Raw genomic sequence first — 17,304 nt, 5'->3', positions numbered from 1 at the left:
TGTTCAATATCAGTTTTCTTTAACAAACTAATAATGTCTTGTGTATTCAGTACCTCATATCACTTATCTGCATTTGCATAAGCTCTCAAATAAAACCCTGATAGTCTTTGATAGAAGGTTTTGTGTATTTATTGATAGTATAAGGGAATCAACAGAAGCAAACAACAATAACAGTAAGAAAACTTGAAAACTTGGTCATTGTTTGATCACACACACTGCAAATATACCTAGATAAATGTGTGAAGCATAACATTACAAAAAATCTTTCTATAAAGTTGTCATGTCCATATGTGTGATTTTAATAATCATGCTAAGTATCATGCAACTCATTTAATCACTTGATTAAGGGAAGAAAAGAAGAGTATTCTGATTAAATGAAGGTTTCTACCACTCCTATTTTCTCAGCAGTTAAAAAGGTGCCTTGTGAGTTGTTTTACAGCAAACCTCATCTGCATTACAAACAGGCTTGATAACTTTTCCACGTAGTCTGTAATAGTACATTTTTCTCAGAATAGTCCTGCTTTTTTCTTCAAGTCATTCTGCCTCCACTTTGGCAAGCGGTGGAAGTCTGAGCGCCTAGTGCCAAATAGGTTTTCAAAGTCCATATCAGAGAGGTAGTCCTGTAATCAGAAGACAGAACAGATGACCCCTCCTGCACAAGCAGTGTTGACACATCATCATATTCACAGTCTTGTTATGACATACTTAGCATCTCCAGTGAACTGGAGTCAACCTTGCTACCATGGACACATTATGTGATAATTGGCCCCTGGGCAGAAACGGCCCCTCACCTCCTCCTTAGACAAAGGTAAGGCACCCTGACTGAAAGATACACAAAACATCTGCAAACAGTGTCTCTTTGCAGCAGTGACTAATTTGAGTGTCATTCTTCATTGTTTTGTTTGTCCTTGTAATTGTTGGTTGTTTGGTGTCGCTTCATAGCTGTTCTCCATCTTTTGTGCTTCTTTTTATCTGTCTTTGTGGTCATTTTGTATGTCTTTATAATTATTTTATGTTTTTTGAATTTATTTTGCCACAATTTTTGTTCATTTTGCATCTCTTAAAGTGTGTGTCTTTGTGTGTATTTTGTAGCTTTGTCCATCTGTAGTCATTTTGCATTTGCACCTGTAATATGAAGTAGTTCACTACTTGATTGGATTTGTCTCTATTTTATATATACTACCCAGGTCTGCCACAGGGGCTGTGCAGTAGGGGCCTGGCAGACCCGTTCACTAATCCCTCTGTGCATGCAGCATTCATGCATTTCATGCACATAATAATTTTCATGTTTTAGTGTCATCTGCAGCTGACTCATAATTCTGCACACACCTCTCTCTGGCTCGGGTCCACTCCCTGTGGCAGATCATTGGGAGACTTGTTGATTAGCAGGTCAGCAGCCAGATACATCCCAGATCTTCCAGCAGAGGGAGACATGGTGCCACGACCTGGTGATGATGGTGTGAGGCCAGGAGAAGGGGACAGGACCATAGACACAGAGGACTGACCTGTCTGGGTAGACAGGCTGGTAGGATTAGAGGGTCTAGGTGACACATCTCCTGCATTCACCTTGTAGAGTGGAGGGGAGCTCACAGGGCCCCCTGGAGCTCTGTAACCACCCCCACCCATCCCAGCACCACCCTTGCTCAGGTTGGTGTTGTTCAGGTTCTGCGAATATGAGAGATAAGTTTATGAAATGGTATTTTTAATATTTTAATATTTAATATTTTAAATAAATGTTTATATGACATTTTGGGAAGAAAAGCATCAAAATCGTAAAAAAATCAAAAAGATAAGTGACATTGTGATGTGTTGTATTGTTACATAGAGACATTTTTATTTATTACATCAGTGACATTAGTACAATAGTCAATTAGTGTTAGGATTACTGCCATTCAATCACTTACTACAGTGATCTGAGCGAGAGATGCTGGATCATTCAGCTTATTTTTCATTTCCTCATAGGAGTTTCCTCCCTGTGGAGAAGATTCAGGTGAACCAGGATTGAAAATTAGTAAGCATGCAGAGTTTTTCATCCTCAAACAATCCATACAATCACCCACATGAGACTGTATGTTTTTCCTAATTTCTGAAATGATTTATTCATAGAAGATTATTCAAAGCATTCATGTGATGTTCTTGGCTGTTTTCCATAATTACTGTTGATGTAATGGAAATATTGTGCTAGATTCAAATTCCATGAATAACAATTTGTAATATTTTGATCATGTTATAGCTATTGATAATACTCTGGTGCTCCATACTGTAATCGAAGACTATTTAACTCACACTCCACTTATGAGGATCCCAAGCATTGAACCAGCCAGTGAAGGTAGGCGGTTCATATCCCTGTTTGACAAAGATGATGGGTGTGTCAGGGTCACGGTCAGCTGGGTGTGTCCTCAGATATTCCTGTGCACTGTTCCATGACTCATTGACCTCATACTGATTTGCTGAGATTCCAACCCACAAGAAAACCTTAGGTGATACAAAAGAGTAATGTAATGACATATGGACACATTTTAACAATTTGTTTGAGAGAACAGAGGAATAGTTTGATTTCAAGAAATATGTTGCTTTCTATCCAAGAGAGAGATGAGAGGATTGAGTCCACTCTTTCCAATTTGAAGCTACAGCCAGAAGCTTGGTTTAGCAAAAAGACTGGAAACAAAGAAAATAACTTAGCCTGGTTCTCTCCGAAGGTAAAAACTAATCTGCCTAACACCCCCTACCACCCTCCAAAGTTCACTAATCAGCACATTATAGCTGTTTTTTCATAAAAATTGAATAATCCAAAGTCTGGCATAGGCCTTTTGACTTCCCACCTCCTCCCAGGTGTCCAGTAGCATGACGTCCTCCTCATCCAGGTCACTCTGTGTAAAGTCTTCCACCTCAGTCATCCTAAACTGACCTGTCTGATTGGAGCATTCAAATAGGCGGGGGCTGTGGGGAGGCTCCTCCCTCTGCAGTCTGAAATTACACAGATTACACACAAAAACTGTAATAATCTGTTTACATGGTGTGTACAAACTTCATTTCAGTGAGATCAGGGCACTGACCTTGAAATAAAAAATCCATGCAGAGCTCCTTTGTCAGTACTTACGTCTGTATTTATCGGCTATTTTAATAGTTATTTACTGTCATACAATATTGATCAGCAGGAAAAACAAATGAGTAGAAAACTCATTTGTAAACATTTTAACTTAGAGTCAAATTTCTCCTGAGATTCATAGTTTGGCACTATATCACAAGAAAAAAGCAGGTGGAATATTGCAGCTGCCTGTGTTACCTCTTGTCACTGGCATACGGGGCCTTTCCTCCCAAAGCTACCCAGAACTCTGCTGGCTCCTGGCCCTCCATCACCACCTGCTTGTCCTGTTTGGAAAGCACATCAGACATAGCTTTCCCCATCACCCTCTCATCACCGCTGCAGCCCTGGACACAGAGAGAAGCAGCAGGATTAGCAAACAGCATCAAACAAGTACAAATTTATAGAGACATGCAAATGCACATTTTCATTGTCTGAAAGCAGTTTATCTGAGGTTTTATGGACCGTTACCATAACAAAGCACATACCTTCCCATACCACAAGTAGCATATTTGGTTGGCCTTTAGCAGGAACACATCGTTGGTGTTGAGAGACGAAGCCCTCGACAATACTTCAGTGGCCTTGGTGTTAAACTCATCAGTCCCTCTCACCTGGAAGAGCCTGGAACTGCTGTCAGGGTTGACCACACCTGGGCGACCAGTGCCACCCTTCAGAAACAAACACACACAATATAAAGATCAGTAATAATTTATCTAACCTTATGCCATAAGTGCACATATTACCAAGATTTAAACCTTTTTTTGCTTTTCATCACATGTAATGCAGGAAAACAATATCTGTGAAAAAACATACCTCAAAGATGACAAGTTTGCCTTTGAAAATAGCCAGGAAATGGCGAGGCTCCTTCCCCATGACCACCCTCACCTGGACAGGGGCTCCATTGTATTTGTTATCAATATTGACAGCCTGGTATGCACAAGCTGTGATCTCATCTTGAGTTGCATGACGCCCCTAGTGTAAGATATACATTTGTGACAATAGTATAGCTGTTGAATAGCTGAAACAGGGAGCACACTTATAAAAAGGCTTAAATGCATAATGGTGATACTGACTTGCCACATGTAGAGTATGTACTGTTGCTGGTTTGATCTTTGATATGTGTACAGCACTAAATAGCAGTCTCCTCCATAGAACTGTCCATATGTACTTGGATTAACTTCGGCCAACTCCAATTTCTCAATGCGCCACACCTGCCAAAAACAGAAAAACTTTATAGTGCATCAGGCCCCCGTCATTCTTTTCATTTTTGTTATATTGCAACCTGTTGCTACAATTATTTAAATTCCTTTTTTTCTCTCATTAATCTACACTCAGTGTAGTGAAGAGGGTCTTAATACTTTCTGAATACACTGTACATATAGTAACATATGGGTTTTTTCAACCATTTATGAGGCTACTCACAAGGTTGCATTGTATAATATCACCACCAGATGGCGCTACATCTTTTGCATTTTACACATTGCACCTTTAAGAAGTGAATTGTTGTTTATATTTTTGCATTGCATGCATGTTTCTGTGTTTTTCTCTTACTTTGACATCTCCAGAGGCATCATCCACCATGCGCTGTTGTGCTGCCAGTTCAGGACGTGCATGAAGCTCCATCACATCAAACTTCACTTGGTCAACCTTGGCTGTATTAAGACTCAACATCTTAATTATTTGTTATATGTCTTTAAATATCACTATCATCCAATCCATTTAAAAACTTTCAGGCACTATACACCGCATGCTAAAATGTCTTCATTGTATGAAAACATACTTTTAAACAGCTGCCTGATCCAGATGCAAATTATTCAAATATTATGTAGAGGTTACCTATCTTTCCCACGCTGTAGGTGGTACCCAGACCTTGTGTTTGCCCTTTTTCTTTCCAGGATTTAAACAAGTGCTTGAATATGGCTGACTCTCCTCCCTCATTCATCACCTCCACAGTAGTGTTAGATGGGTAGTTCTTAGCTTTGATATAGCCCTGGGAAAAAAACATGAGCAGACAAAGTGTGTTTTTTATGAGTTTCATAGTAATTGACTATTTAATATAGTGTTTCTGGCAAAAGAGGTCTATAATAGCAAATAATTACTGAGAGACCTATAGAGAGTAAAATAATAAATAGTAAAATATTTAACTTGTAATACACTGATTTCATATGAATTAAGTATTGCCCTGGTTTGAGCTTTGATAAACTGTCCTCATAATCCTTTAGTAAGCTCACCAGTGCCCTGTTCATTGCTTCTCGTCGCTCCTCGTTGGAGGATTGTTTGCCTTTCCACACCATCACACCAGAACCTCCCTTGTCCACAATGTAACAGTCCTGACAGCACAAGAAGAAGAAAAAAATGAGGCACGACAGATTTTCTGTTTTACAGTGTCTAAGGAGTAAATTTGAAGGATAAATGCCAATTACAGAGGAGTGCAGCAGGTCTTGTGTTAGAGGCTGGTTGGCTACTTCTTGAACCACAAGATTCCCACTATTTTCAAAAACACTGACAAGACACACAAGAAATGATACAAAGAGAAACAATGCATTTTATTTCATATTCCATTTATATATTATTTAAATCAATTAAATTTTATTGAATGGGCAAAATGTTTTGTCAGAGAAGTAAAGCATCAGTAACTGGTACTTACTGGTAAAGTTTGACACTGGCATTCTGCGCATGATCAGTGCTATCATCAGGGGTGGCCTCCTTTATCTGCCCAGTTCTTTGGCCGAGCACTGCTGTCATGAGTTTCATCAGCTCCGGTGAGCTCTTCTCATCTGCTCCTTCCACAACACCAATCTGAGCACGTCCACCTCTCTCTCTGTCCCGTATGTCCTGAGCCAACAGCACTGCCTACAGAGAAAGGAAAGGAGATGAGTAAACATCTAGTCCGTGGTAAAGGTTTACTCATAATAACTTTTATTAGTTTGTTTTAACCAGTAAGCAAGCCAGTTAAGAAATGTAAGTCAGATGTAGCCTACTTTTTGGACAAAAAAAAAATCAACATAGTTGATAAGATATTGGGTGTAGAGCAGAATCCAGAAAGAACTGGAGCTGGTGGGAAACTCTGTGGCAGGCCAGAATAGGTAATCCAAAATCAGGTCTGGATCAATATCAAGGAATCCAGAAGATGACATGACAATTCAGGCAAGGGCAATGCAGTGAAAAAAGTCAGGAAACAGGTAAGATCCAGTTAGTGGATGCCAAGTGACAGAAAAATTGGGGAACAAGGTAATAGAAACAAAAACTGAAGTAAGGGGTGAGACAGAGAGTGAGTCTTGAAGAGTGATCAAGGATCAGAAGGGTTGGTGAGATTCTGCCACACTGGCTTAGCCCATTAAAGTTTAAGTGGAGAATCTTGGGAAAATCTTGATCATCCTGCCATCAGAATAGCCACCAGGAGGGTGCCCATGATCCTGGGTCTAATCTTCGCTGACTTTAATCAAAGAGGAAGGTTCTTGGTAGACAACCAGACCTGTTTCCTGAGTTGATGGACTGCAACTACAAGCCATTACTTGTTGGCTTCCTGAGCATATTTATGGATGGTGTGGACTAGAGTCACCTTTGTCTGTTCCCATGTCTTCTAGCAGTGTGGCTGAATTCCTGGATGGGTGGAACACAAGCCATTTTCTGCTATTTGAGGAGCTGGAGAGATTGGTAACCACAGACAACTATGTGGAATGGTGACAACTTGGCAGTGTTGGTAGAGGGAACTGTGGGTGTGTTCTATCCAAACAAGCTTTTTAGCCAAAGTTGATTTGGGAGCACAAACACCTAAATCCACTTTATGGTACTTGCTTGACATTCAGTCTGTCCGTTTGTCTGTGGGTGCAATTGTACAGGTCCTGATAAGCTGAAAACTCCTTTGAGAAGCAGGAGGTAAACCAAATGCCCTGTTCTGATGCTACCAATGGATGTCCAAGAAGGCGAACATTTAAAACTGACTCAACCTCAACCAGCTTCAACAATGCACTACTACTTACATGTTAACACACCAATTACAGTGATCCAGTAATTCAATGATGTACCGCCCTAAAAGAAGCCATTTAACTTTTGCTACATTAAGTGGTTTTGTAACTATTCAGAGAGGCTTGAGAACCTTAAGTTTTTCTTGATTGTTGCTTTGTGGGCCGTTCCACTGCACTATGGCTTTCCCCATATCCAGCAGAAATATATCTCCATTATTAAAGCTGTTCCATGACACCTCCACCTGCACACAAACACACCAACTTTAACATTATGAGTTGTCAGACAATTTCCCTTTATTCAAATAATACCATAAAATGTCATGAGATAATCAAATGCTGTTAACATGTAAATATAAAATACCACACAGCCCTAACATTTCGCAGGCTATTAACACCTACTTTCAAAGGTATGATGGAAAGCATGCCATAATTTGTTTAAGTGAGAGAACTAACACCCCTTGTAATGTAGCTGTGTGAAGCGTCTGATGGTGCCAACAGTAGGTACAGGGCAAGCAACATAAATCCCTGGCATTGTCTTTTATATTGTCTTTTGCATACCTCGGTCGCTGTGACATGCTTCCTCCCTTTGATGTGCAACAGTCGCAGGACATTATAGACATTTGTGTCAACATGGTGAAAACCTGAGGCCACGCCACCCTTCTTGTAGCTGTGGAGAGATCCGTGTACATGACCAAAGTTCAACTGCGATAAAACAACGGTGCCACACATGAAGCTGGGTTAATGCAAAGCTATCTGAGAGCACTTCCTGTTTCGTTGATTTTAAGATTTACATTAGGTTACATAACCATGAAGTCAAAACACAATAAAAAGTTGAATGTTAACAAACTGGGTATGAGAAATGTGTGTTTTTCTTCACTTAGCTTCAACCGACAAGGACAATTTGTGTCATAATGATTTCATACAGAGGGATTAGTATAAGCCATGTCTCAAGAAGATTACAGCATAAGTGTACATGTGTGACTCGTCCCTTTGGCCACCACCCCCTTGTAGTTTAGACAACCCCCCTATCTTTGACTCACATAATGCCAGTCTTGAAGTAACTCCTGAATCTTGGTGACTCGTTGCCCTGCACCTCCCTGTACTGGATGGGGCTACCACCCAGGTATTCATCCAGCTGGGTAGTAAAGATCGCTGCTGCACCTTGCTCATCTTGAGAAGACATGTTTCCTATCCAGTAGTGGATGTCAGCTGACTGGCGTGAGCCCTTGTTCTCACTTATCTGGTGATCACCATGAAAAACACAACAGATGACACAGATGTAACACTCAGACACATCTATCTAGGCATGCAGAAATTTCATGCCTTAATTAATTTTCAGACCCCCTGTAGCCTCTTGGGAAATCAGCCAGTAATGTACTCACATTTAAAACAATGTAACAGTCACCCTCGAAGAAGTTTCCAAAGCCTTGGGCTGAAACAGGTACCATCTGCATGTTCTAAATAAGAAAATAACGAAAACATCTTAAATCCTATGAAATCTTTGGCACGGCACACCCTACTTAAAGTATAGGTATTTAACCAGTAATCCACCATTACTGTACACAGTAATATGGCTTTCATTATATTTGTTTCAGGGCTGACTCACATTGATGGTCCATATCTGCAGACCTGGCTTTCTGCTGACATTTCTAAATGCGCCTTGATTGTCATCGGTCATCATTCTGCTGAACTGAAACAAACACAAATGTAAAACAAAAGCATGTGGGGTCTTTTCTTTACATGCATTGAATACTGTTTATCTCAGGCTATGTACCATATTAAGAGGAATACACACCTATAACTGTCTGACTTGTCCATTAGAAAGGAGATAGAAAAACACATGGGAAATGCATTGTTATAGATTAAACTGAATACTCTCTTACTTATCATTGCTCATGGGCCATCATTAATAAACACGTGTTAGTACCTTAAATATCACATTAGATAATGCATATTCACTTGTGATTTCTCCAAAGCTTTTAAGGAAAAAAACAATATTTTAATACCTGCTTCTGCTCCTACTCAAAACTAATCATTACGGGTCCCTATCTTTTCACTGGAAACAGATGTCTCTAAAATGACATGTTAAAAGGTTGGATCTCTAACAACAAAACGCCTCTAATCCCTCTGAGTGTCAGCTTGGCACCATAGCAACATACAAGTTCTGCAATCAGTCGGTGCTTAAACTGCCTCTTGACTCAGCTATCAGAAACAACCGAACTGATAAGCAAACACGCTGTCATTTGCTGAGCCAAGACTCGAGGAGTAATAGTGATGCGCTAAAGACTCTGTGGGATGTTACACTGCTTGAAAATAAATGAAATGGATACAAATGCAGGAGCCACACATGCATAGGTTTGTCAAATAACTGGAAGCTGCAGCCAGAGAAATAACCCCCTCCCCCCACAATCCATGGCTCATGTCCTATGAGCTACCTCTTCAATCTTTGCTCCATGTCTAGGAAGAAGCATTGTTGGTCAACGACTGATGGAGTGGGTGGGGTGAACCAGAACAGATCAGCTGTGCTCAACCAGGATGCTAACCCCACCCTTCATTAATATTATCAGGGCCTTTGTTTTCTGAAATCAGATAAAGTGGTACCACACACAAAGCAAACAGAACAAAAAAAAAAAAAAAAAAATTGTGACAGGAATTTTGTGGAATCAACTAAGCTTTTCTCATTAACTTAATGTAAATATAGTTGTGCTTAATAATTTACATACCTCTGGGAAATACAGCAAAATGATTTGAAAAATATAACTAAACATGGAGAACTTGCTTGTTAAAACCATAATGACAACGGTAATTACTAAAGATACTATCTGACCACCTTACATTATTTATACCTTCTAAAAATTAGAGTTTGTTCATTTCAAGTTATTGAAACATTTTTTGTATTTTGAAGAGCCCAGTGATAGTGTAAATGTTATATTTGAGAAAGTAACCATGAGTAACCATAACCATTCAGTTCCCACCCCTGTACATATAACAAAGTGTCTGGGCGTAGCCTCAGATTTTGCTTTTGTACTGATGTTGATATGAAATGATTTCAGCTGCTGTAGCTCTTTGTACCACATAGACAAATTACTCTATGAAAGGGAAAGCAAATCTCTCAGTAACTATGACTTAACAGGTGAGTTAACATTAATGTCTTTAGTTTACTGAAATCAGGTTTAGTTAACTCAGTGAGTGTCCAAAACTCAGAAAACTGGACTGTACTCACTAATGAAACTAAGTTGAGTGTACTTATGTTTTAAGGCAGCAGGAGAATTTATATTTTTCAGATTACCCAGCCTGTAATATTTCACACTGTGCCTTACGATGTGAATCATTTAACTGTTAGTGTATGAGTCTGAGGAGGACTGAAACTAGCCCAACTAGACTATCCATCTGAAAAACAAATTAACAATATGGGAGTGACGCTAGAATATTGAGCGACAGTTGTATAGACAGTGGCGTCCTACCCCCTGCCCACCGCTGAAATTTTTTAAATGATTTATTTGTTAAATTAAAATAATTAAAAGTAGTGAATATTACTATTTCAAGTAGGACTATGAGAAAATATTGTGGAAAAAACGTGTAATATATTAAATATAAATCAGTATTTGGGGTAAAAAAAAAAAAAACCTGCAGCAGCTCAACTTAGGGCGGTCTTAGGGCCATAATGTTTGCAGATGACATTGTCATCTGTAGTGAGAGCAGGGAGCAGGTGGAGGAAAATCTAAAGAGGTGGAGGTTTGCTCTGGAAAGGAGAGGAATGAAGCTTAGCCGCAGTAAAACAGAGAACATGTGTGTAAATGAGAGGGACTCAAGTAGAACGGTGAGGTTACAGGGAGTAGAGGTGAAGAAGGTGGAGGATTTTAAGTACCTAGGGTCAACAGTCCAGAGCAATGGAGAGTGTGGAAAAGAAGTGAAGAGACGTGAGCAAGCAGGTTGGAACAGGTGGAGGAAAGTGTCAGGTGGGATGTGTGACAAATGAGTGTCAGCAAGAATGAAAGGTAAGGTGGACAAGACAGTGGTGAGACCAGCAATGTTGTGTGGTTTAGAGACAGTGGCACTGAGAAAAAGACAGGAGGCAGAGCTGGAGGTAGCAGAGCTGAAGATGTTGAGGTTCTCTCTGGGAGTGACGAGGATGGATAGGATCAGGAATGAGGACATCAGAGGGACAGCTCATGTTAGATGGTTTGGAGAAAAAGCCAGGGAAGCCAGATTGAGATGGTTTGGACATGTTCAGAGGAGGGACAGTGAATACATTGGTAAAAGGATGCTGAGGTTAGAGCTGCCAGGAAGGAGGCCTGGAGGAAGACCAAAGAGGAGGTTCTTGGATGTAGTGAAGGAGGACATGAGGATAGTTGGTGTGGGTGAGGAGGATACAGAGGATAGGGTTAAATGGAGGCTGATGATTTGCTGTGCCGAAAGGAAAAGAAGAAGAATAGAAATTCAGCGAATCAGCGTCGGCTAATTTGATGCCTAATGGCCGACGACTTTATCACCCAGAGCGGAGTCACTTACAGTGATCAACAATTATGTTCGTACACGAAAGTGGCATTTTCAGCCTTCTCCTAATTCAGTAAAATCTCTTCTTCAGAATCTATTTGAGAGAAGAACTTTGGTGGAGAAATTACAGGTTTCACTCATAATTGGTACAGCAGGAAAGCTTGGCTGGCTGCATGAAACTATCTAAACTCTGTGTTTTACTTCCCTTGTTTACTTTTTAAAACAGCAGGGGCAGACACAGTATGGACTGTGACAGGAATTAGGGACCTTAAACGTTTATATGATAAAATTAAACACGAATTTACAAGCGCACACAGCTAGTCATGCTAGAGTTAGCATTGCCTAACTGGTCGAAGGCCACAGATTTGGTGAATTTATATATATATATATATATATATATATATATATATATATATATATATTATAATATATAACATATATAACTCACATATTGTTTATGTATCTTCTGCCTTTGTGTAATGGCCAAACATTTGAATATTGCAATTAAATAACTGCTGAGCATTTCCAAGACCATGAGTTATTGCCCTGCAGTTCTTCTTTACTTGTATTGGGATGGTTACTGAACTAAGTAAATTTGGCACAGCCCCACCTAAAACATTTTTCACTCAGCCGCCACTGAGAATAGATGATTCATAAAATCAACTCAGTGATGATAGTTACGCAATAACATGTATTTCAAGTTTGTAACAGGAGTTTTGTGTCATTTCATTCAAATGCTGCATGGTACTTTAAAGCTAAACTGACATCTGGTAAAAGCTACTCAACTTTATATCTTTATATCTTCTTAGTATATGCTTTAAAAGCTAAATCATAACAATGTTACAACATACTGTATGAAAACACGGTTGATATTGTACATGATGTGATGCACAAAAAATTATAATAATGTTACTAAAAACTCAATCATCATATTTCCTTTTCACAAGCCCAGATATTTATTGATCATTTTCTTTTTTCATGTGGGCAACGAGGGGCCACACCCTGCAGGTCTGTTGCTATTGTCACATATAACACTGTCTTTACCTTAGTAAAATTTAATAACAGAATGTATGTGGCCAACTAGACTATCCATCTGAAAAACAAATTAAATAAATGCAAATCTTAAAATGAAAAGACAGGATCAGAGTCTGAGCTGACATTATACAATAACCACTCAAAAGAGCTTATTATCTAATTCCATTTCTGGAGAGGAGAATAAGTACATTCCTTGCTTGTTTTGCTTTAATGGCTTAGTTTTATTTATTTGATAAAATTACCAAATGTTCTACTTCTTGCCAGTTGTTGAACACTTTAGCTGTAGTGGCAACTCCCTGTTGTGAATGAAAAATGACTATTGTACTCTGCAATCTGATCCTGGTCAAATAATTTCTGAAAAGATAAATTGAAAACTAGTGTGACTGCGACAGGCGACAGGAAAGACTGGTTCCACATCAATTAACCTATGGTATCATTTGACTCAACATACACAATGAGCTTTGCTAAAGCTCTAAATGCATCAAAATATGTTAATTTCTCACTAATATGAATTGATACAGGTTTAAAGGCTCCACATACAGTAAAAAGATATTTATTTCTTCAATAAAGTTTTTCTAAAAAAAATATAATAAAAAATGTTATTCTTTGAAATTTGCAGTAATTCTCTTAAAGAAAAAAATAGAGATGTTCACAGAGCTGAAAATGATCAAGGGAAATGTTACTAAAATAAAAGTATGGATCTTACCTTGTGTTGTGTCTGGCAGAGCGAAGGCCTTGCTGTCTCCTGCAAGTTGTGGATGTAGATTAGTGAGATGACGTCTTTATGTAATAAAATATTGCTGCCTTTTTCTCTTGTGTCCAAGCTGGAGTGTGTCTGTCTGAGAGGGCTTGGTGTATTTGCCTCCACACCCAAGACTGAACACACCTGCAATTTCCTGTTGTAATATTTGTAAGCCACAGCCCTAGATACATCACCTTCTTTCTCATTGTTTCTCCAGATATGATGCAGAGATTCAGCCTGGATTTTAGGCTAAATGAAGTGAGACAGACTTGCAAAATGCAAAGTCAAACTCAAGATGGTTAAAGAAAATCATCCTTAGGTAACTTAGGTAATAAAGCCCAGATGATACTTTATGTAGCCAGTCAGAGTTGTGGTTATGTTTAGCTGATGTCTCAGTAGCACGGTGTGCATTATGGGGGTGACTTGACAACAATTAAACATTTAACAACTGTAACAAGTAGCAGATGGGTGGATTGGGCATAAGAAGTCCAAATGGTATTGAAAAGGAATCTGGTTAAATCTCTCATTCTGTGCTTACTCACACAGGCTCACAGCAGCACATTATTGAAGTTTATAGCTATGGGTTTTGATCTCCCAGAGGAAAAGACTCAGTCTGTTTTTTTAATAATTGGTGGTTAAATGTGGAGAAGTAAATATGCTGAACTCAAAGTGAATCCAACTAGTAGAAATTAAGAGTCCTTTTGTGGAATGTGGATGTTAATCCATAGTTAAATAGTGAATTATGTGTCAAGATACAAGAAAAATAAATGTAGGTTGTTTGCTTTTATAGTTCAGGCTAACCCTGAGTCTCAGTGAAATGAGGGAATCTGTTTCAGAGTGCTGCAGGAAATGTTGACGGCTGTCATACAGAGTGCATTAATGCTTACAAAAAAAATCCTATACTATGCCGAAAGCTTTTTCTACCAAAATAATCCAACCTCGCTTGTACTGGTACCTCAGTCATTTCTAAACTATGTAAACAATCTGTAAACCTGTTCTTTGCTGGTGTTTTCTGTTTAGAAATGTATCTTTTATATCGCTCACTCAAACCTGACCAGGGAATTTTGAACACATTTTGACACAACTAACCCGGTTTTCCTATTAACCAACAGCTTCAAAGATACAAATTTGTCCTTACCTTTGACCATGCCTTTCCTTTTTTAGATTCAATCCTGGGCTCCATTATGCAAATCTAATCATTTTAACAATGTAGTAAAGTTCACTTCTCACATATCTGAGGGCCAAGTGGAAAAAATGAAAACAAGAATTCTTCAGGCTGAACAATAGGTTTGTAAAGCCTAATCCGCTGCTGCAGTTAAAGTGGTGGCTACATAAGCAGAGGCCTCAAGTCAAGATATCACATGAAACTAAGCTCCTCTTAGTTGTACATTAACCAGTTTATATCCTTATAGTAACAGATCTTTCTGCATTCTCTGCAAATAATGGAGCTTGAGCCTTGTTTTTCAGAGACCTGATGTAGTTTTCACTGACCTGATGTATTTTTCTGCACTGTAAACCTAAACTTAATAATTAATTATTGTTTTATATAAACAGTGCCTTATTACTAAACCAAATAAGTTGTTTGAAATACTTTTCAACATTGTGCAGTGCAATAGCAAAGCAAAGCAAGAACTGAACATGTTATGTTTCTGTCAGAGCAAGTGGGGCTCTTTTTGAAACTCAATGCATCTGGAGTCCAGAGCTCGCAACCGCACTGTGAGGAGTTTGCCTGGATGTGTATTTGAAGACAGCTGGCGACTATTAAAGTTGATTTTTTTTCTGGAGCAGACGTATTTTTTAAAGACCGGATGTATTTTTCAGAGACCAGATGTATTTTTTAGAGACCAGTCTTAATTTTCAGACCAGTCGTATTTTTCTGGAGCAGACATATTTTTCAGAGGTCAGTTGTAGTTTTGTGGACCAGACCTACCAGACATATTTTTCAGGACCACATGTATTTTTCAGGGCCAAACGTAATTTTCAGGACCACACCTGTTTTTCAGAGGTCAGACGTATTTTTCAAGACCAGTTGTATTTTCCAGAGACCAGTCATGTTTTTCAGAGACCAGACATATTTTTCTGGGGCAGACGTATTTTTCAGAGAACAGTCGTATTTTCCAGAGACCAGTCGTATTTTTCTGGCCCAGTTGTATTTTTCAGAGACAAGTTGTATTTTTCACAGACCAGTCATATTTTATTGGACCAATAGTATTTTTCAGAGACCAGTCGTATTTTTCAGAGTCCATTCGCATTTTTCTCACTCTGAGCAGCATTAACATTCATTTAGAACTGAGTTTCTATCCATTACCGATCTATTATTTTTTATTTCTTATCCTTGTAGCTCTGTTTTGTTCTCCACCAGCTGTTAAACAGTTAAATGCTCCACTATGTTCACAGCTAACCGGTAACTTCGTCAATCTGCTGTTTGTTGCTGGGCAGGTAGAGTGCCATGAATTTTTAGAGCTTTTTTTCTGTAAACAGTTCTTGCATTGAAAATAACACTGACAACGTCAATGTGAGTAAACCAGAACAATGAATTTGTGCCACACAAAACCAAAACAATGAAAGCTCTAAAACATTTTGTACAGGTTCAGACACTACAATTGAAATGAGCGAATATGCAAATTAACCTCAAAATAATTGATTATAGCAGCTTTAAGTTTTGTTAGTCAAAACACCACAACATAAACTGACAGTGTGCAAACTTGCAATTTTAATAATGTTGTACAGTACAATTTCAACAGCATTCTTTACATTGCACTCAACCCTCTTTTTCCCATTAAATAAAAGTTCATATAATCTAAGCTAATCCTTTATTTTCCTCAAAGGTTTAAAATATATTGGTGGATAATGATGTTATCACAAGGGTTTCATTTTTTCATTATAAACTTGGGTTTCAGTGTCTTGAAGAATTACTAGTTTACAGTCACATTCAAAGATCAAATTAAGTCACTGATCATAAATCACACTGAACTATGAAAATGTTTAATAAAATTAACAATTGAATGTTACTAAACACAAAAGCAAAAAGCATCTAAACCTAAGAAGCTAGTTTTATAAATTTAATGGAATTATATATTTCAATTATTTTCAGATGAAACGAGTTTTCATTTAAACTTTAAAGTTTTTAAAGTGTAAAACTTTGTCATTATATTTGAATACTGTCTGCAGCTTAAAAATGTGCACCCAGTAACCTGACACAACAAAATCAGCACAGTAATAAAGGCACTTCATTCTGTAAGAGAAGATAAATCACAGTTGTTTGAAATCAAGGTCAGATGAGAAACAGCAGCCTGCATAGCACAGCCCAGAACAAAAACCAAAAGTCACCCATTACCAAGTAAACCCCTCCTCCTGTATGTTTGATTCTTTGTGGTAACTAAAATATTAGTTACTATAATAGTAAAACCTTTCTCTGATAGAAAAATTAATTTCTGTATGCTATACATGTCCATGTATAGTAATATAATCTTTTGTCAATAGGAGTCCTGTACAAAGGGTCTGAAAATCCAGAGATGGAAAGAATCCGTCCAGATGTTTTGATCTGATTATAAGCAGATAATTCACTGAAGTCCTCTAATCAGAAGCCATACTGTTACTCATAGAGCTGGTCAGACAACAGGAGCCAGGCTGCATGGCCATGACAGTGAGGTGAAGCTTCGGTGCAGCAGGGCTGAAGCAGGACAGACCAGGTGTAACCTCTGTCTGCTACCTGTTTCTCAGGCTTTGTAACATACTGAAAACATCTTCCTCCTTACTGAGGCTCTCAAACAAAGGAATCAGGTCCAGCAGCTCTGTGTCTGTCATATCGTCAAACCACGACTGCACTGGAACCTTTGAGAGAAGAAACAGTGAGAACAGGACAAATAATTTATTTCAGGGGTCTCCAACCCTGGTCTTCGAGCGATACTGTCCTGCTTGTTTTCCAGATATCCCACCCCTACTCACTGCTGATTACCTGGATCAGGTGTGTTCAG

At 38.7% G+C, this 17,304-nt stretch overlaps 2 protein-coding genes across 5 annotated transcripts in view; both read right to left on the bottom strand.

Moving 5' to 3' along the window:
- Positions 1-117: 117 nt before the first annotated feature.
- vill (villin-like) lies at positions 118-14,682 on the bottom strand. 3 transcript variants are annotated; one of them, XM_026292092.1, is made up of 22 exons: positions 14,466-14,682; positions 13,292-13,330; positions 9,489-9,632; positions 8,660-8,743; positions 8,436-8,510; positions 8,094-8,293; positions 7,612-7,720; positions 7,185-7,295; positions 5,733-5,938; positions 5,509-5,587; positions 5,317-5,415; positions 4,922-5,075; positions 4,637-4,737; positions 4,159-4,296; positions 3,899-4,057; positions 3,574-3,753; positions 3,287-3,432; positions 2,823-2,967; positions 2,287-2,475; positions 1,905-1,973; positions 1,330-1,665; positions 118-620 (listed from the first exon to the last, which is right to left on the bottom strand). In XM_026292092.1, exons 3-22 carry the CDS (start codon positions 9,522-9,524, stop codon positions 507-509), a joined length of 2,730 nt encoding a protein of 909 aa, XP_026147877.1. In that variant the 5' UTR covers positions 9,525-9,632; positions 13,292-13,330; positions 14,466-14,682; the 3' UTR covers positions 118-506. The 3 variants fall into 3 exon arrangements, with proteins under 3 accessions (XP_026147877.1, XP_026147876.1, XP_026147878.1); XM_026292091.1 differs by lacking the exon at positions 9,489-9,632; XM_026292093.1 differs by lacking the exons at positions 1,905-1,973; positions 9,489-9,632.
- A 1,365-nt stretch (positions 14,683-16,047) lies between these two features.
- ctdspla (CTD (carboxy-terminal domain, RNA polymerase II, polypeptide A) small phosphatase-like a) overlaps positions 16,048-17,304 on the bottom strand; it is a 29,714-nt gene continuing 28,457 nt past the window's right edge. The window contains exon 7 of one of the 2 annotated variants that reach the window (XM_026292617.2): positions 16,048-17,161. In XM_026292617.2, coding sequence (XP_026148402.1) covers positions 17,036-17,161 — 126 coding nt within the window. In that variant the 3' untranslated portion in view covers positions 16,048-17,035. The remainder of the gene's footprint in view (positions 17,162-17,304) is intronic. The other variant, XM_026292616.2, reaches the window with a different exon arrangement.

The sequence above is a fragment of the Mastacembelus armatus genome, chromosome 20, assembly GCF_900324485.2.
Source record: "Mastacembelus armatus chromosome 20, fMasArm1.2, whole genome shotgun sequence".
NCBI lineage: Eukaryota > Metazoa > Chordata > Actinopteri > Synbranchiformes > Mastacembelidae > Mastacembelus > Mastacembelus armatus.
Note: the sequence above shows the minus strand (reverse complement) of the source record. Positions and strands in the feature narration are given on the sequence as shown.

Excerpts from the sequence above, each read along its gene's own strand:
- vill (XM_026292091.1), bottom strand. The coding sequence starts at position 14,510 with ATGGAGCCCAGGATTGAATCTAAAAAAGGAAAGGCATGGTCAAAG. Across the intron at positions 8,294-8,435 it reads ACTGTTACATTGTTTTAAAT|ATAAGTGAGAACAAGGGCTC; the intron begins GTGAGTACATTA and ends GGTGATCACCAG. Across the intron at positions 4,058-4,158 it reads ACATACTCTACATGTGGCAA|GGGCGTCATGCAACTCAAGA; the intron begins GTCAGTATCACC and ends ATCTTACACTAG.